The sequence below is a fragment of the Strix aluco genome, chromosome 11 (assembly GCF_031877795.1).
Source record: "Strix aluco isolate bStrAlu1 chromosome 11, bStrAlu1.hap1, whole genome shotgun sequence".
NCBI classification, from domain to species: Eukaryota; Metazoa; Chordata; class Aves; order Strigiformes; family Strigidae; genus Strix; species Strix aluco.
In genome coordinates, this window is record NC_133941.1 from 24,302,450 (window position 1) to 24,322,806 (window position 20,357).

The 20,357-nt window shown below is 39.9% G+C and overlaps 1 protein-coding gene across 12 annotated transcripts in view; it reads right to left on the minus strand.

The window, feature by feature from the left end:
• The window catches only part of WNK2 (WNK lysine deficient protein kinase 2), a 114,479-nt gene that overhangs the window by 45,763 nt on the left and 48,359 nt on the right, over nucleotides 1-20,357 (minus strand). For 11 of the 12 annotated variants that reach the window (XM_074836747.1, XM_074836745.1, XM_074836744.1 and 8 more), the window contains exons 6-11: nucleotides 14,791-14,879; nucleotides 13,708-13,927; nucleotides 10,687-10,975; nucleotides 7,365-7,561; nucleotides 4,546-4,698; nucleotides 571-762 (exon numbers count right to left, since the gene is read on the minus strand). In XM_074836747.1, the coding sequence (XP_074692848.1) occupies nucleotides 571-762; nucleotides 4,546-4,698; nucleotides 7,365-7,561; nucleotides 10,687-10,975; nucleotides 13,708-13,927; nucleotides 14,791-14,879 (1,140 nt within the window). The remainder of the gene's footprint in view (nucleotides 1-570; nucleotides 763-4,545; nucleotides 4,699-7,364; nucleotides 7,562-10,686; nucleotides 10,976-13,707; nucleotides 13,928-14,790; nucleotides 14,880-20,357) is intronic. The other variant, XM_074836737.1, reaches the window with a different exon arrangement.

A 20,357-nucleotide genomic window follows, 5' to 3' on the forward strand; every position in this document is an offset into this window, starting at 1 on the left:
AGCCAACCATAACTACAGTCATCACAGAAGCAGCTTGCTTCTTCCCTTTGGCACAAGCTGCTTCACTTCATGGTGGCTGTCACTAGCAAACACACCAATAGCACCAACAAACCCTTCCAGGCCAAGGAAAGGGTCCGTCCCTGGTACTGAAAACAGAAACAGGGCTGAGGGCTAGGGAGGGGTGCATGTGGTGTTGGGGAAAGTGGTAAAGTCAGGAGCTCAGAAAAAGAAAAAATGGGCAACTTTTCATGCTCTTAAAGCTTGGGATGGGGAAGAGAGCATGCCAGAGGGAAAGGTGCAAAAAAAAAATAAATGCAGTTATTGCAATTTTTTAACTGTCATTAATTGGATTCTCTAGGCATGACACAGGATTACTCACAAAGGAGATTTTTCCTTCACCAAAAACACATAGTAAAGAAATATACAGGAATTAGGAAAAAGCTATATTCTTGTTCTTAATTAAATTGGCATGCATTCAAAATAGCCACACAAAAAATGCAAATCATGTTAATTAAGCTGGAAAGCTTTACTCAAATGGATGTATTCACACACAGTCTTCAAAGATATTACCTGGGAAGGGGCCACTGGCGGAAGCTGTGGCACAGTTGAAATCTGAAGGGGTTTTAGTGGTGTAGTGCTAGCTGCCACCTGAGAGGTCTGGGGTTGATACTGGGGTAACAGATGGGTTGCAGGCTGCATTGGGCAAACTGGCTGGCTGGCAAGCACCTGCTGCAGAGAAGCTTGCTGTGATATGGGTTGCTGCTAGGAAAGAAAAAGAGAATAACAAAGGTTATAGCCTGTATATTATGAAAGAACCAGTTCACTGGACACAGCCACCAGTTTCTCTCTAGTTCAAACCGTACAGTCAGAACAGTGCTGTCACTTGGAGTAGGGACGGTTTATAGAGGAGAAGAGCGCTCCCAATTTAAACACTGTATGAGAGCCTATGTTTAAAACACATTTAAATGCAAGATACATTTCCTGAAAAGACAAGTTCTAACTGTCTCGGAAAGGTTGTTTGTAATGACTCAGTCTCTTCAAGTCCCAGAGACTGTTCTAGCTGGCCCTGTAAAATCTCCACCTACTAACTTCAAAGATTCCTACTATGCAGATTATACCTAGCTAATCTTGGCATTCAAAAGCTGACTACATAATGTAGCAGGCATTGAAATATACAACACTTATTATCTGAGACATGAATAAAACACAATAATTATAGTAAAAGCTGGATCACAGTTATTTCTGAAGTGCTGTAGTAACAATGTGGCAGCCAAAAAAGCAGTTTTACCCTTCCAGGGAAAACAGTGCTCCACTGACCTGCCAGATTTTACACAGTAGAACAGAAATAAAAAGCTGCATTAAAGCTGAAAATAATCAGTAACAAACTTTCACATTTTCCATGCTACCACAATCTCCTTCTTCAGTTACTCTAATTAATGCTAGAAAGTACTTTAAAAAAAAAAAAAATCTGTTTCAGAAGCATGGCACCAAGGCACCAAGTTGGCTCTGGAATGACCTACTTGGGGTCACAGGATTCTGCAGCACGTAGAACCTAACACCATGCCCGATGGTCAAAAGGTAACTTTAAAATGAATAGCCAAGCATTATAATCGTTTATCTTTGCCACTTCCAGTGTAAATCAGTATTGTAATATTTTTCTCTGCACTTTTTTAGGGGCAGGATTCTTCAAACAGTTTTTAGGCATTAACACAATAAAACTGTAGAAGATATATTGAGGAAGCAAGATGCCATCCACCCTTAAACAGCTCAAATTCAGCCACGACTGGTTAAGTTTGCAGTACAAGGATCAGTGAACAAAAGTATTTGGCGATGGGTATCGAGTGTCTGGGGCTGAGGGCACTGAATGCCACAAGCAGTGCAAGACACGCTGGAGACAGCACTGAATAGCTCTGCACAGCACCTGCAGCGTTTATTAGTCCTGAGTATTCACCTTGCCACATTAAAGAAAAAAAACAATGACGTGGCTCTGTATTGCAGTTTCTGCCATTCCAGGTTTGGGGAAAGAGGGGCATTTATTCAATTAAAATCCTAAATTCGAGGGAATGGCAGCACCGACACAAACAAGCGGCTCAGCGGGAGCTGGCCTGAACCTGGTGATGAGACAGAGCAAAGCAGCTGAGATGGAGCCCACCCGAGGCATCGGGGTACCCACTCATCCCACAGCGCGAGCTCTGCAACATGGGAAACTCCTGCCAGACCCAACCTGACTTCAGGAGCAGAACAGTCACACACACAGAGTGCTGGGCTGGAGCTAATAAACCTTGCCAGCACCCAAAGCCAGCTCAGGTATCTTGGCATTCCTGGCTGGGTTAATCTGCAGCTCAGACAGGCTGCTCACAGATAACTGAGGATTGAGCATGCTGACACAGGCTGTTCAACCCACCTTCGACTCAAGAGGACACTGTTAAAAGCAGAAAAATTGCACTCATGGAGCTAAGCAGCTTCCTGAAGCCTCCATTTCAAATTCAACTTGTGTTTTACAAAACGCTTGTGAATTGGATGAGGCACAGGGAGGGGAAAATATCAAAATGAATTATGCTAAACTGGAGCACCTTCCTTATGAGGACAGAATGAGAGAGTTGGGGGTGTTCAGCTGGAGAAGAGAAGGCTCTGGGGAGACCTTATAGCAGCCTTCCAGTACTTAAAGGGGCTACAGGAAAGATGGGGAGGGACTCTTGATCAGGGAGTGTAGGGATAGGATGAGGGGTAATGGCTTTAAACTGAGAGAGGGCAGATTTAGATGAGATGTAAGGAAGAAATTCTTCCCTGTGAGGGGGGTGAGGCCCTGGCACAGGTTGCCCAGAGAAGCTGTGGCTGCCCCCTCCCTGGAAGGGTTCAAGGCCAGGTTGGACGGGGCTTTGAGCAACCTGGGCTAGTGGAAGGTGTCCCTGCCCATGGCAGGGGGTTGGAACTAGGTCATCTTTAAGGTCCCTTCCAACCCAAACCGTTCTATGATTCTATGATTATAAATGCACAGATACCCAAATTGGGAAAAAAAAATGAGGAGATGCAACATTGATCCCATGTCTCTGAGCCAGTGTATATTCATACAAGATCAATACATTTCATTCTGTTTGGCAGATGAATTTTCTTACCCTGATTTCCCATTCTTTGCTGACCTCCCCTACCATTCATTTACAAAAGACTGCTCATGGCATCATGCCTGTAGACTCTGGGAACACCAGACCTACTTCTCTGAGGCACACAGGTGCTGTAGGAAGCTCTGCACAGGAACTTTATCATTTTACTTATTTCTGTAATAATACTGCTTTAAAAAGTCAGTCTTTTATTGGCTTCCTGGCAAGATTAGAAAACAGACAGACTAGTTATTAAATTCTTTTACTATCAGGGATAGAATTGTTTCAAGAGACAGCAACGCTGTGAGGAAAAGTCATGTGAAAATTGAGCAAGTTGGGCAAATATCCTATTCCAAACCAGCAATTACTCAGGGGAGAATAAACAACAGCTTTTGAACTGTCAGCATAAAGCTCCAGAGGCCACTAGAGAGATCTGTGCAACTGGTGAGGTCCTAAATCTGCATAAGTGTAAAAGTTTTGGCTGAGAATCACTAGAATATCCCTGCCCATTAGAAAAAAACCTGATATATGACAAAACTTCACATGAGCATATGTTTTTTGAGGAGACCACGTTACATTGTTCCTATACTGATGCTTTCAGAAAAATAGGGCTGTGTTAAAAAAAGGCAACCTGTGAGATAAACGTTGGTAACTAAAAAGGTTTAGAGGCAGGAACCATGCCAGTCACAAAGTATACAGACACTCCCCAGCCCTGTCAACAGTTTCTACTGAAGGAAGCCAAGTTTTTGGGAGAATCACAACAATAAGCCACAAATTACCATGTCATAGAGGTCTGTGGCTGCATTCCTCAGAGGCTGACACCACCTCTGCACGAGGAGGGACTGCAGCCTTCGCCTCTACCCCTCGGCTGCTTAAGAGCTGTTCTGTAAATACCTTCAGGGAACACAGGTTTTGGGGGGAACTTGATACTTTAAAATGCACAAAGAATTACTATTTGGAGACAATTCAGAGACAGACTCTTCTCTTGGAAGACAAAGCTACTGGCTGGATGCCTATACTGAACTATATTTAACATGCACGCACCACTCAAAAAGCAGCATTGCTGAGGATTCAAAGACAACCAACACCAGGCAAGACAGTCTCTTTCTGACCTTTTAGAAAGGAGATGCCAAATAATAATGCAAAATTAGTAAAACACTGCAATTTTCAAGAACCAAGACAGTACATGGAAATCAATGCAAGGCTTCAAGGCCGTTAAGCCACAATGAAAGAGAAGTCTTAAACTACATCAAGACATTCCGAGGTATCGCACAGCAGTTGTCCCCCAGCCCGTTACTCTTCTACCCCTGAAACCCAATGCCCTTTGCCCATCCCCAAGTCTCTCAAGCTTCAAACACCCCAAACTTGCGACAGGTATGTGCTGGAGCAGAGCGTGGGTAAGGAATGGCTTGAGGAAAGCACTTTTCAGCAGCAACCTGGCTCTCACCTGCGGGCCGGCCAGCACCGGCTGCGGCTGCCCCAGCGGCAGGGAGGCCATGGTGGTGGGCTGGACCACGGGGAACGGCATCACCGGCTCCTGGTAGTGCTGAGGCCGCTGGGAGACCACCGTGGGCGCAGCCTGAACGGTGGGGAGGCCAGGCTGCAGGAGGGAGAGCACTGCTTTAGAGAAGAGCAACCCTCACGATAAGAGCCTCTACAACTGTTCACTGAGAATGTAATTGCAAGTAAATAGTCTACTCAGTACTTGGTTCAAAACAGAGGGGGGAAAAAAATAATATATGAAAAAATTACCTGCAAGGAATGGAAAGTTAATCTAACAATGTGGAAAAAAGTCAGCAAATTCCAAATAAGACAACCAACTGCATTGCATTTCCTTCTGCAAGTAGAGACCAGTAAAACCACTGAAAGCACATACACAGTGACTGAGAATATACCAACAGCAACAACAAGCCGTTAACTGGGTGAAACAGAAATTTATCTTCACAAAGATTTTTATAATTTCATAAAGAATCTTTCTCTTCCAAAAAAGCAGGTAATTTACTTGAAATGGATGCCAAGAAAACAAATAGAGAAATGAGAAATAAATTAAACCACAGTGGAAGTGAAAACAAAAAAAATTAATAGAAATTAAGGTTCATAACAGCAGTTCTCTAAAGTTTCAGCTCAAAGTAGATAAATTAAAAATAAACAGTATGTCAGACTGAGGCTCATAAGCCTAAAAAACCTACTACACCTCCATGTGTGCTTGTTGTCTTGGTAAATAATCTCCCAGATAAATACAGTGATTTTTTTTTTTTCTTGGAAAATGGAAGGTTTTGAGTCAGACTTTTGTTTCCTGTGTCTGTTGATATTTTCAGACCTTGGAACTTTTTACCTAAGTTATCGCAGGAAGAAAAAAAAATATGGAAACCCCATCAGAAAATAAAAAGCTATGAGAAATATTTTGCTCATGAATAAAGGTTATTATCTTTCCAAACACTCAATCATGAAAAAAGTAATGCATTTAGGTAAAAATTAATGAAACCTATCAATGAAAAGAAAGCCTGCTCTAAAAGAGCATGCAGCATAGCTCAATTTAATAAAAAAATTTTGCTCAAGATATGCTGTTAGAGTGCTATATTTAGAGTTAAGTCAGTGCTTTGGGTGAACAAGAAACGAGGAAGGATGGATCCCAGGAGATGAATGCACATAGAAAAGGTGGTTTCCACAGTGGAGAGAGCTGGCTACAGATGCCAAGGATGAATTTTTTTCGTTCAGGTAAAGAGAGTCATGTTTCAATGTATTCATAAAACACAGTTCATAATTTCTTGCAGCCATTTTGGAAAATATAAGGTAAAACCAGGGAAAATGATGTCCCAAGTACATAAGTTAAATCTGGATCAAGCAAGAAAACCACATTGGTCCTGGATTTTATTTTTTCTTCTCAAGTCAAATAGGATGAAACAACAACAAAAAAATTAACCTACCACATCATTACTGTTATTTTTACTAGGCAAGTGCTTCCACTGATCAGAGTAGCTGCAGTCACCAGCTTGCTCTCCACTAGTGGCATTTTGCCAGCGCACACTTCACAACAGGGCTGGGACTGTCCAAGCATGTTGGCTTCTCTGCCACTGGAGGACTCAGAAGGCAGAATATTTTCTGCAACTCTTGCAGATCTCATGGGAGAAGAACCGGTCTTTTGGCTAATTATGTATTGTAAAGATCAATGTAACAGAGGCAGGTCTAAACTTCTGCCACATGGCCTGTTTATTTAGGGAAGAGGCTGAGACACTGAGTTTTCTGGGAGTTGGCTACCCGGGGAGTGAGCACTTTCAACAGCCATCAAGACTTCTGACACATTTTGATCTTGGCCAGACTGAATTAAACAGGCTAGGCATGTCTGACAAGACTGTTGAGAAAACATTAGCTCCATAGGGTTTCCAGAGGTCCCCAGTGCCACCAGAGGAGATGTGCCTTCTGCCTCTTCTCTAGTCTACAGATACACATTTTCCTCTCCCAGTTGCTGGGGAAGGGATGTTGTGTTTGGGGTCAAAGCCACAACAGGATTGCTGTGTCAGCAAAAGACAGTGTGAGTGCTGCCTGTCATGTGTGATGGGTGCAGGCTGGAACTGGAACATGGTGCTGCCACAGCTTCTGAAGGACTTCTGAAGATTTATGTTTGCTTGCATGTGTTAGTTCTTGCACCAGTAGTTGCATTAATTGCTTTTGGTCAAGGTCATAACAGCACAAAACCAGGAGCAAGTGTGAACATCTGACTGGGCTACCAGTGCCTGATTTTGGAGCCTCAGTAATGGATGTACAACCCCGACTCTGTGCAAGATTAAATTCAAACCCAGAGCCAGAAAGGCAGTGACTGGATGTGTGACCTTTGTCACAACTGGAAGGAATATCAGACCTAAGAGGCTCTTGAACAAATGAAGGAACAATAATGTGTGGCTATACCAACAGTGAACAAACCCAAACAGAACAGTTCTCAACTACATGCATGAGTTTAAAACTAATCACTGCAAAGCTACTAACGTAGTTCAGTGACAATGGATTGATAAAAAGCTTTTTTACTGAAAGTATGACAGATGCCAGTGAAGCATTTCTTCAGAATGGCAAATATAACCAGCCATACACCGTCTACTAAGAGCATATTTCAGGTCAACTAGAAATGTATTAGTAAGCAAGTCACCATCGACAAAGGTGAGGAATATATAAGGCAAGTCCTGGAACCCCTATCTACTGAAAACAAGAGTATAAGTGATCCGTTAAGTATGATCTAGGACAGAAAATAATTTTGAAAAGCTTTAGACTTACTCCTGAGGGCTGCTGGTAGTGCCCCAGCTGCTGAAGGCTATGGGGCACAGCCTGGCTCTCACTCAGAGGTGGGCTATACACCCGTTGGATAGCAGGAGGTACTGGATCAGGCAGAGACGAGTAGATGACACTTTGCTGGCTGCTTTGAGAGTCTGAATAAACAGTGGACCCTTGACCACTGTCAAATGTGCTGTCGGCTGAAAAAACAATACTTGTTTATTAAAAGCTCAACAACTCCAAACGTTTAATGATTTAAGAGCAAGGTCAACACTGGTTTATGTAATTAGCATTTTTACTACCCTAGCCCTTTCCATTATATAAATAAATTATACAACACAAACGTTATTTTCTACAAAAGGCACATACTGCTTCTCTTAAGCCAAAAAACATCCCCATGGTTTTCTGTGCATGATGATATTTTAAGCACATTGATATTTCCTTTAAAGGGCGTAAGGTTGACATTAAGAATTGCAGACGTTTATAGATTTTGTAGGATGAAAGGAATGGAAGCCCCAGTTGTAATATTCACAGCAGATCATGGCGTCTTTCAGAGTTAGATCTCTCAGGGATGCACTGACTTTAACACCATTTTTTATTAGTAGCACTGAAAATTACAAAATTCTTTATCTTGTATGTCTCAGTTCAGCAAATCATACCCTACTTGAGTATACAGCAATACCTCAAGATGAAGAGCAGATAACAAAATAATTTGCAGGTTTGCAGTGATTTAGCAGTACCATTCAGAACTCTGTTGGAGTTTCTCATGCAGAGTGTTTGCCCAGCTAACCTGCAGAATTGCACAGCCATGGGTACTGGGCAGCCATCGTATCTTCTGTCCAATGAAAATAAAACTGTGCCACTGAGTAGTACAGGTTTAAAAATGACTCTTCATAACTTTTGAAGCCTGTAAAGTACCTGTGCCCAGTTCTTCTTGAGCATAAGCTACTGCTTTCTTCATTTGAGAAATGAAATGAGATAACCAAGACTGTAGCTGTAAGTATCCAAGAGACAAATGGCTTGTAAATTAATTTAATTTTAAATTAAAATTTAAAATTAAAATGTAAAATTCAGAACAAAGAAAACTTTGTTACAAAAAAAGGCTTAGATTACAGCTGAATTTAAATGCTATTTCTTTTTCTGACACTTTCCATCTTCTCTTTTTTCCATATTCCAAATAAGGTTTTACTTATTTGGCTTTTAAATAATAAATTATTTTTCAGTAGCACCAGAGATGACATTTCTTCTCAGTACTCACAAACTATTTTCCCAACTGTTTTTTTGAAAAATTAAACTACCCTCTATGTTTATTCAGCTCATTTCTAAAAAGAGTCAACATGGCCCTGTTCTAAGGAGGCTGGGATTTCTGCTGCATACACACCTCCATTTTATTACAAACAATTAAGACCTCAAAGGAAAAAAAAATAGTATGATGGTAGAGTGCTAAAGTAAAAGCTGTGAGTCAAGTCTCAGATTTTTATAGAACAACATGCATTACAGACATTAAGTTATTAATTTACATTTTTACATTTGACCTTGTATTATTATATAAATTGGTAGAACCATATATAGAGGTCTTAGGCCCAACATCACTAAGAAAATGTTCAAAGACAGCTGACAGTGAATAGTCACATAATACTAAGTATTGGTTAAAAGTTAAAGAGGAGTAGAAAACAAACTGGGAGGTTTATATTGAACATAAAATTCTGCCAACTCATTTTCTACAAAACGATGGGAAGCACAAGTAGCCTCATTGTACCACTGGAAACAAAAAGTTGTAATTACTGTGTTTCTCAAAGGAATTAGATAGCATGAAATAAGTATATGATCCAAAAACCGAAATGAGATCAGTTTAGCTTCAGCGAAAAGGCTTTGTAAATATTGCAATATTCTGAGTGTTATGCAAATATGATAATTTCTCTTATCTTGTAAAGGTTTGTTTTCCTGTAGAGGCATGCTTGGTTATTGCAGTAGTCAAAGCAGACCTCTATAGCAATTTATACAATACCTGAATTAAAGCAGCAGCTGTCTCTTTGATAAAGATAATGCATCTTTAATTTAAGTATGCTTACATAAAAGTCCAGAACAGTAAAACAGAAACATTATGATAATAGTTTAGGAGCAAAACATCAGAATTTATCAGAAAAACTGGCTAGAAAAAAATCTCATAAAATTTCAAATCTTCCAAGCTAAAAATATCTGGCAACATTTCCTTCAAGATGTTTGAAAGTATAAATAGGTTAAGATTTCAATACAGAGCTTGACTCAGTAACAAAGGTTGATTTTAGGGGACAGAGGCAGGGACAAGTTACTTCAGGGAAATAAAAACACTGCTTCCTCATGCCTTGCTGTCTGCTGGAGATAAGTCTGATGCTCAGAAATAAAATGAAGAAACAAGCTCTGCAAGCAAAGTGAGGTAGTTTCTTATTCAGAGATAGACCAAAATCAGTGCTTGGAATTAAAACAGGAGGTGTAAATCCACCTGTCTTGAAACAGCCCAGTGATCACTCTTGAATCAGCCCCCAGCTGAATGTAAAGAGTTGGCAGATCATTGGCTTGTAGCTACTAGGGCCTGCATGAACAAGAGCAACCACCTACTCTGACCTGTCATAATGAAGATCCAACCACTCCCTTGTTTCAAGGCCATGAGCTCAGGACAAGAGAGCGCCCAGGGGAACAGAGAGAGCACCTGCATCATGACTTAAAAGGACCCCAGTAATAATTACAGTGTCAATACACAAGGCCTGGTGCTCCCAACATGCACGACCAAACCCCATTGATATTTCCCACAAAACAGGGAAATCTTGAATTACATCACGTAACATTCAGAGATGGATTCATTTTTCTGCTGTAGACCTTTGCACAGCTTCACAAAAGACTCCACACAAGTCATCAAGAGTAACTTGCAAAACACAAGAAACTGCAGTGCTTTGGTTTCAGCAAGGTCTGATTTTGAATGAACATCTCCACATTGCCAACATCGTTTGAAAAAGCCACCAGTCACTCTGACCAGTCTGGTGCCAATTCAACTTCTGCAGGCTCTGAAATTGTGTTTCACACAAACTTAGTGTTGATCCCACCACCTGGCACAGAAAATATGTATTTTTTGTGTCTAGCAGCATGTCTCCTTGCTTTTCCATTTACAAATATATTGTGTTTTCTTTTAAAATTGTTATGCATCTGTCCGAGATGCTTGTGTTCTGTGAGCTACTCTGCAAAAACATGCACAGCAGGTCATCTCGCTGCCAAGCTCAGATCACCGTTGATTGTTACCCTCAGACCTTCATTCATCACCACACACACACAAAACCAGCATGACACTTACACGCGACAGAGGTGACGCTGGTGGGCAGGTTTTGCTGGAAGGGATGCTGGTCCGCCTCGGGCTCCTCCGACTCGGACAGGACGTGGTGACCAGTGTGAGAAAGGTAGGTGACCTGCACCTGCTGCGCGTGCGGCGCCTTCAGCTTCTCCAGACATTCGGAGTCCCGACGTTCCTCCGACTGCATCCTAGGCCAAATTCTCTCTCTTCTCCATAGTATTAATGCTACTCTGTCACGTATTGACTTCGCAACTATCTTGAGATCGTTTTCATGAAAAAATCCAGAGTCGATCTACAGAGGAGGCACAAACTTAGCAAGATTATGCGCGCACAGATGTGCATGCACGTGTACACACACGTATTACTCAAATCTCTTCCTAACAGAGAAAACATATCAGTTTGAAACAACATGAATTACATATTTATTTCTCAAGAACAGCAACTCAAGAACTTGATGGGGGGTTTTCTGAATAAAACTTCTTAATGCATTTTAAAACAACAATATGCAATTTCTAAGACCTGAATATATACTGGGTCAACTTATTCACCCGTTACCATCCACAGAGAAAAATCAAGCAAGTTTAACTGCAGATGGGTTCCCTTTCTTTTTTGGAAAGACTAACAGAATAGTCAAAAGAGGAATAAAAGGTCTTTGAACAATGCAACTGGAGTAAACCATACTACCCCTACATCAGAATTTATTGCCTTAACCTTTCCAGTATACACAGTTCCCCAAACTGCTGTGCTTGGTATCACAGCAAGTCATAAGGGAAAACATGTTAACAGAATTTCATCTCAAATTAACTTCTCTTAAATGGTCAAGTCAGTCAGTACTGATTGACTTTTACAAAGAAAAAGCCTATCAGTGAGTCAAATGCAGACTGTTCACATTTGACTGAAAAGGGGACCAGGCTTTCTCAGAATTCAACTGCTCAACAGATAAAAAATTCATCTTCATGTTATTTGTTTGCATAATCTCCTACAGCATAAGGTATGAATTTTAGTTTAATAATGACCTACCAGAAATTTGTCTGCTTTTCCTACATTCTTACAATGCATATTCTGCAGATTAGGAAGCACTGATATACATGGGGGAAGTCTAGGGGTTTTCCTTCTTTGCTCTTGCCCAGACACAAGGCAGTTTTACAGCTTAGATTTTCACTGTGTAAAACTAATAGGTGCAAAGCAGCTTAAAATACAGCTGCGGATAGATATGGTATTTTCCACTGCCTATGCCCTCAGACCTCACTGACATTCCCAAACTGATGATTCAGCAAACACTAACAACAGGAGGGAGTTACTCAAGAGAAGAGCCACACAGGTCCAGAGAACCATGTATGGTATTAACTAACCTATCCAGTAGATTCTTCATGACAAAGCTTAAGGGGAAGCCACTGAAAACCCTCATTAACTTTTTTTTTAAACAATTCTCATTCTTACATCTCTATATAGAGAATGGTTAAAGTTTAATGAAGACATGCTATTTTACAGTGCCCACTGGTTGTGATAGGTGACTTCAGGGTGCAAAGCCACCAGAACGCTCCGAATTCCTTTCGCCCACATTGTCTGGACAGTCTGGGATGCCTGACTACTGAAACCCCGTCAATAATGATAAATAATCCCCCATACTCAAAAGGTCTCCTGCATTCTTCTCTTCCACAGTACATAAAGCAACACAAATTGATGAAAGCACATGGCTTTGGTGTTCCACAATTCCTAAGGGCTAGAAAGACATTTAGGAATAAATGTCCCCCTTTGCCTGCCCTCCAACAGCCTCAAGTTTGAAAGCATTTCATATACAGTTACTGAGGTAATTGTTAATGTAATAGTAAAACACAGGTTTTAAAATTATTTGTGAAAGGGGATAGTATCACTGTAGTTTGGAGTGATCCTTTTAAATATCCTTTTTCTAAGAATTATTTCCTCTTTGAAACAAAATATCACAACTATGGACCAAGTAATCTACAGAACTTCAAAATTCCAAAATATTTCCATCAATATTTAAATGCAAAATATAACACCAAGTAACTGCACCAGAGCAGCTTTTAAATGAAATGAGTTCTGTAACAATACACTGCTCGAAAAATATTGGACCTACTGCAAACTAACAACAAGAAGCCAGAAGAGCCGGAATTTCTCCCACTAAATTTGGAGCACATGGTGACGAGGCCAAGCATAGTAAGGCAACATTACCAAAACGAGTGCCTCCTAAGCAGGAGTGGTGATAACATCATTAAATGGGATCCCTTGGGATTTAGATTATAATAGGAACATTTCTGCAAGCACAAGAAAATTCAGACCCTTGAGTCAGTGCTTACTGATTATACGTCTCCACGATGTTAGAATCATTAAAGTACGAGTGCAAGGACTGCAGAGTAAAACTGGAACACAAATTAGTTTTTCTAATAAAACACCACAAGTCATGAAGATACAGAGATTCATCAAGTTAAACTTATGTGAAAAAATCCAAAGCTTCTTCATAACTCTGTGCAGTGGCCTTGAGTCTAGTTTCCTATTTATATTTGGTGGTGGAGTAGCTGATCACAGACTTTCCTCATCTACATTCCTCTTAAGTAACACTGACAAAAGATGGAAACAAGTGTTTTGAGGAATTCAGTGCAGAATATTTTGTGACTGAACTTTTGAACTCTTCTAATTTATTTCAAGCTGCTGTCTGAAACTAAACAGATTCCAAACAAATTTAAAGACATTCAACAGCTAACAGAAATTGGCAAAAGTTTTCCAAATACAGAAGTAGAGGAGACCTCTATGGTCCCTAAGCTATTTGAAATGCCATTTCATGCATCTGTTTTCATATTTGGTAAACAATATTTTTCAGTTGTTAGTTCTTCCCTGTTTACCCCTTTCTTGAAGCACTCATTGTAAAATCAATGCAAACTGCTTAAACTAGACACCTGAAATGGTTTAAGTGGAAGTTACTTTACCAGACTCGTTCCTGCTGTCCTTTGAGATTTATGCACTATCTTATATATATACATTTTTGTCAGGAGAAGTTTATTTTACCATTTCTTGTGCAACATCATCAGGAGTTTCCTTCTCCAGATCAAAAGTAAACTCAATGGCTCCATTATCTTTGGGTTTTCCTTTCAGTTTCTTAGGATCTTCTACCCAGAGTCTTAAGGCAATAGAGGATTTCCTACCATGGTCTTCTTCTGCAAGTTCCACTCTTACCCCAGTATCTTCAGCAAAAAAGGCATGGCTTAATAAATCTTTAATTTCATATCTGCAATGGATATAAAGAATATTTAAATACCGCAAGCCTTAAGCAATTTCAAAGAGCTTTGTGATAAGAAACTGCTGTTAAAGGCAAAAACATTTACAGTATCTTTGGTGTTCATCCATAATAAATTTGTGTTCTCAGCAAAAATACACAGTATATTTCCAGTCTTACCGAGGACTGCTGAAAAAATGACATTTCCTATTTCACAAAGCTTCAGCAATATTCATACACCATAAGCATGTACAGAAATGCAGTTGAGCTTTGCTCAACTTTTTTTGAGTATCTGAGCTTAGACTACTAAAAAAAAAAGAAAAAAGAGGTTCCCTCTAAGTAGGCAGTTGAGGACCATAAAAACCTGTATTTGTGAAAGTTATGAAATACTGAACAGTAGACACACTCATCTAGGAGAGACCAGTGTAAGAAGATTAGGTTTTAAAACCAAAGCTAGAAACAAGGCACAATTTGTCTCCATATCCAGAGGCTAATGAGCCCATGGAATCTGCTATTACAGCTTGCTGTGAATCTAGCACATTGCATTTGTGGTTGACCTCCACCACATTTGATGCTCTACACAGAACCTCCTGAGTGAGATTTTACAGACAACTATGCCAGAATGTGCTAGAATACGTTAGTTCACGTGTCCACAACGACGCTTTCTGAGCTTGTTCTTTGAGAGACAGCAACAGCATTTATTCAATTATCCTGATATTACATGGCAGGAAAGCAGGCAATCATTTATATTTGTATTTCCATTCTGCATTTTCTCCTGCACTGGGGAGACCCAGAGGCCAGAACAAAAATCTTGACAGCTTTGAAATCCCTGCATACACATTATTTAATACAAAACTTGATTACTTGAAACAAACCTTTCTTCTTTATTTTTGCAAATGCACTCCCCAATTATCTCCTTAATTTCAGGATCAGTAACTTTCTCAAAGCTTGCTGGCTTTATACCCTAAAAGGATAGAGAAAAACAATTTAGTTTGAAAAAGAATTACATTATATCTCTTAATTAAGGACATTTCTCCTACATTTTATAGTCCATTGTCCTGGTTTGGGCCAGGCTAGAGTTAACTTTCCTTGGTCTGAGAGGGAGCACAGCTGGAGGGCCAGGTCCAGATCGATCACTGGAGTGTTCCATATCATGTGAGATCACGCTCAGCATACAAGGGGACACGTGCTCTCTCAGTTTCCATTTCGGTTTCCCGGTCAGTCAGCGCAGGGGGATTTCGCTGCTGGGGGTGGGCTGCCTACCAGTCACCGGTCGGTGAGCAACTGCTGTATATTACCTATCTGGACTTACTGTCATTACTGTTGCTTGTTACTATTACTAAATTTTTTTTTTATTCAACCTACAAATTTCTTTTTTTTAATCCGTCCCCTATTTCACCAGGGGTGGGGCAGGGAGTAAACAACTGGCCACATGGTGATTGGCTACCAGCCGAGTTCAAACCACAACATCCATTCAACCGTTGGAGCAACTAATACTTTAAAGTTGCTAGTCTTAATGCAAAGTTGAACTGAAGATTTAGGGCTACCATATTTTTAAGTACCATTGCACTTCAAAATAAGCACAGTAGCTTGTACATGAACTCAGCTGTACGTGGAGCAGGGAGCTCTGGTTGACACAGGCACAACAGTAATAGTTGGGGTTGTTTTAAGAAGATGGAGAGGATTTAAAAGTAACACACACACACTTCTAGGGCAGTCATAGGTCATATCTCCCTACTTTCTAATATTTCAGGATCAAGATTTTAACTCAGCATGATCCTGCTCAGGGTATACAGCTTTTTAATTAAAATAACATGTATGTTAGCAATAACATAAAGAGGCTGTAGGATAAGCAGTATGCAAGTTCTCAGGCTAAATAACAGTTTACATATTATGTCATCTTTCTGTACACATAATCAAAATATACTAAAAATAATTACCAGGAACACCTGGACAGTTAACACACACATGCAGCTGTGCATTTTCAAAGCCCAGGCTGACAATTCCTTCTGATGCCAGGTTGCAGACAGGGAGGAAGGGATGTTCCCTTAGGAACAGCTATCATTCCCAGCGAGGCCACTCTACTGCTCTACTCGTCAAATGACATCGGAGCAACTACCAGATACCCAACATCCGTAATGCTGGCAACTCATCCCATTCAGTTCAACAGAAGATTCCCTGCGAATACTTCTCATGTGTATATTCCGCTATAGATGACAAGAGTGGCAACACAAGAAGTTATCCTTTTTATTTGTGATGTTCAGCTTAAGTCACAAAGAAATTGATTCCGATTTAAAAATACGTAACAGCTCTACCTACTAAAACAAGACGTATATGATGAAAATTTGACAAAATTAATTTGGGAACAGATTCTGCAGTTAGACCCTATTACTTAAGGACCCAAGTATTTCCAATTAAGCCAATAAGCAGAATAAAAGGAAAACATGTTTTCCTTTACCTAAAAAACCCAGAATCTGATTAAGCACATAACTGAATGGGATTTGGACATTTAAATCCATTCAAATCCATTTAAAGTTTCACCCTGAAAGAACATTAAATAACAGATCATGCAGTGGCAGATAAGGAGGCCTGAAGTCCTGAAGCGTGGACTTTCAGCTCACCTGATGGTGCCTTGGACTAAAAGAAAGAACATATGTATTTCAGAAAGTGTCTGCAAGTACTTCACTGAATTTAGTCTCCAATAAGTTTTATGGGTGAATTTCAATGAGGATTGGCACCTCTGAGAATTTCTGAATACTCCAGCATGAGATTATATATACTTTTGTCCTTTTATTAACATTCTGTTGCCATTCAAACCTCAGATTCAACTTTAAACTTGTATTTATTTATTTATTCCAGGTGAACCACTCCTTTTTTAGTCTCAGAACTTGAGAGTGAAATATGTAATTCATAAATTCTGAGGGAAAAAATAAAAAATGACAGAACAGTCATACAAAGACTCAGCTTCCCAGTTTTGCCTAGGCAGAGAGCTGCCAAGATCCAAAAAAACCCATTCTTGTGGGAACAAAACAAAATAATCCATACACGTGTCTGGCTGGCTGTGACCCACTAAAAAGAATTATTTGCTTAAGCAAACCTAAATCTTACTTGTGAGATGTGGGTTCAAATTTTGTATATTAGAAAAATGTATCAAAGTGATAGGGAGTGCCTAGCCTACTAAAGCCCAGGCTTGCCCCAAACAAGCAAAAGGACACCACAGGCTGTCAAGAGTGTTTCTTAAGGAGCTCCAATACCTGAATTAGAAATGAAAGAAAACAAAGTACCACCAAAAGACATTTCTAGCATGAATTCTCTATAGCCTAATACACCCTAAAGCTATCGTGTTCTTACATGAGGAGAAGTTTAAAGAAGTCTTTGGTAATTCACAATGGAAAGCAATAGGACAAATCTCTACATTTTTGAACACTCCACTTTGCTACAGGAAACCATTTATTTCCATCTTAGTGACACTTATCAGGAAGAACGGGTAATAAAGACCATTAAATGCTATAGTTTAATGTTTACTGAAAAATATCCCACAAGTGTGCGTTGGTATCAATATAACTGGAAAAAACCCAAACCCGCCCAAAACCACCAAAACTCCTCCAAAGCAGCAGCAGAGGCAACTTTCACCGTACCACCTGAAGAGCTTTCAACTACCTAGAGAATATATTGCTCACGTATCTATGCACTCAAGGGAACCTGCCAATTTCTTTTTATAATTGCAGAGCATGAGACACACAAATAGCACAAGGTATATCACAGTATCTCTCAATTTAATTTTCTTTTCCAGAATTCACAATCTCAATTCACATGGTTCAACTGGAACTCTGACATGACTGGGATGGAGCAGGGCAGGACGTGTTGGCATCTAGAAATTAGGTTTGCCTGGAAATGGTCCTTTGGACAGATCCCTGACCCTGATTTTTGACTTTACAAATTGTTTCCACAAAAAAAAAAATAGGAACTCCTCCAAACACCATTTTACTTTCAACATCTTTTAAAGGAACACTGACTCCTCTCCAAACATCTATTGTATTAATCTACTGAACAGCTAAGCTATGAATAGATGACTAAACCAAACAAGGACAAAATATGCACAGTGAAGTACTGAACAGAAATGCTTTGCCAAAGTGTTTTCTCAATGCCCATATGCTATAGTATGCTTCTGCTCCTTACTCTTCATTAAAATCTCCAAGGCCATCTCATTGCAATGCTGCAAACCCTCCCCTACAGCGCTATGCCCCGATGCTTACAAGCCTCCTGACAATGAAGGGGGTTTATGCAAAACATAGGTTTCTATTTGCAATCAAAGGACTCATCTCATTCATTTATACAAAAGCCATCTGTCTTTCCTGAGCATTCCCAAGGAAACATGGCACCAAAATTCAAAGTATATTAGCTAAGGAATTATCCATGACAGTTTGAAAACTGTACAGCTGTCTTGTAAACAGAAGTAAATTCAACACCACTGCATCTGAAATGCAGGGCTAACTGGTTGACATAAGGTGCACAGGGATATTTTTATACAAATATTTAAATGCTAAAATATATATATAATCCAAGAGCAAAATGAGAGAAGATCAATAATCTCCCTTTTGAGAATTTCTCCGTCTCAAACAGGATGACTTACTTTGAATCCCTCACCAGCACTTAGTGTCCTCACCTTCTTTCTGAAGTGATTAGATTTGAAATACATTGCACTCCAGTACAGGATAGTTGAATCTACACTCAGGCACATATAGGACATTAAAATTTTAACCTCCATGTTGGGGGCAAAAATATGAAGCTTGTTTTTCAGAGGTCTAAAAATAGCTGCTTGTCATTTTTCCACCAGCAGAACACACTTCTGAAAGAGTAACACATAATGCTTTTTAAGATGCGCAGCATATGCCAGGCAAGTCAATGCTAAGTTTGACCCACGTCAGTCAGTAATTTTTCTAAAGGCTTTCCTTTCACCTAGAAGGTGCCCTCCTAGTCTGGATACAGTCTATTTCGGACTAAAACTCCACCTTCTACCTGAGGGTAGCCTCTAGACTCATGTAGTTCCTAGAAAAGGAAAAAATGTTATCCCAAAAAAGCTGAAAGCATATTTCCAACTGAAATTCCACCCTACCACACACTCTCTGAAGTCAATAAAGTGAAGGTAAAGTTCTCAATTTTGTCAGGATTTTGTTCTATGACGTTCGGCAGCAAGATCACTGTGTGCAATTATAAACTCATCTCTATTTCACTCCAAAATGGTACTCAATCCTAATGCTAATCTAAGAAGATACCCAAAACACACAAGCCTTCGATGCAATGACATTCATAACATTATTTGTCTGTTGCTGTCCTACAGCAATAGCATTTATTCTATCTGTATGAGCAATATAGAATATAGCCCGCGAATGCTGAGAAAACAGTCACTACATTTACAAAAAAGAAACAACAGGAAAACTTAAAATGCAAACCAGAAGGCTATAAACATGTAGGTTGTTTTAAAGTGCAGGTTTGTGCTGCTAAACCCAATGAGGTTGCCATGAACCCGCAGCAGATACAGCTGGTCTGCTGTGCATTCTGCAGTGCATCAGTAAGAAAAACATTGGACTGGAGCTGCATGGGAAGGTCACAGACTCCGATGTTTCATCACTATTGTCTACATCAAAATCACTTGGCAGAATGATTAAATACAAAAAAATCTGACTAAGAAAAACCATCAAGTTATGCATGAAAAATGAGATTATGGCATCAGAATGAAGGTCACTGCAAATATGCTGACCAGGAAATCACTTCAAAGTTAACTGCAGTAAATGTGGCTTGGACCTGTTACTTGAAAAATGTGTATTTTGTGTTAGTTACATATCTACTTTTTTAATGTTTACACTCCACAATTCAGGCTGAAAGGACAGAGAGAGGTGACAAGTTGTTATAACACGTCTCATCTGGCAAAGAAAAAAGCCCCTCTGCACATTTGGAAAACGACTGCCACTTTATCCCGGACTATTATATACACACAGTTACACATATGTAAAAGCAAGAGTGGAAAACTAAAGCAGCAATTAAGCCATGAGAACATGGTCAGGCAGAATAAAAGGTCGTCGTAATAAATTAGTATAATCTTACACTACAGACATGCATAATACCTTAAAACAAAATTGTAATGTCTCAGAAAGGTGATGTTTCTATTTTCTATACCAATAGAGACTACCAGTGCATGCGACTTGAACAGCTGTGACTTCAGATGTATCTTAGAAGGGAAAAGTTTCATAGAGTGTTAGGATACAGAGTAGAAACAATTGAAAAACATTACAATGGCAAAGCCAAAGGAATACACTGACTGTGCTGGGCAACAGAGGGAATGTGCAGCCCAGCGTAATCCAAAGTAAGGTTAGAGGCAGTCTGAAGAATAAGGTGGTTGTTGTACCTTCACTAGCCAGCAACCTCTTGCTTGATGAAACAC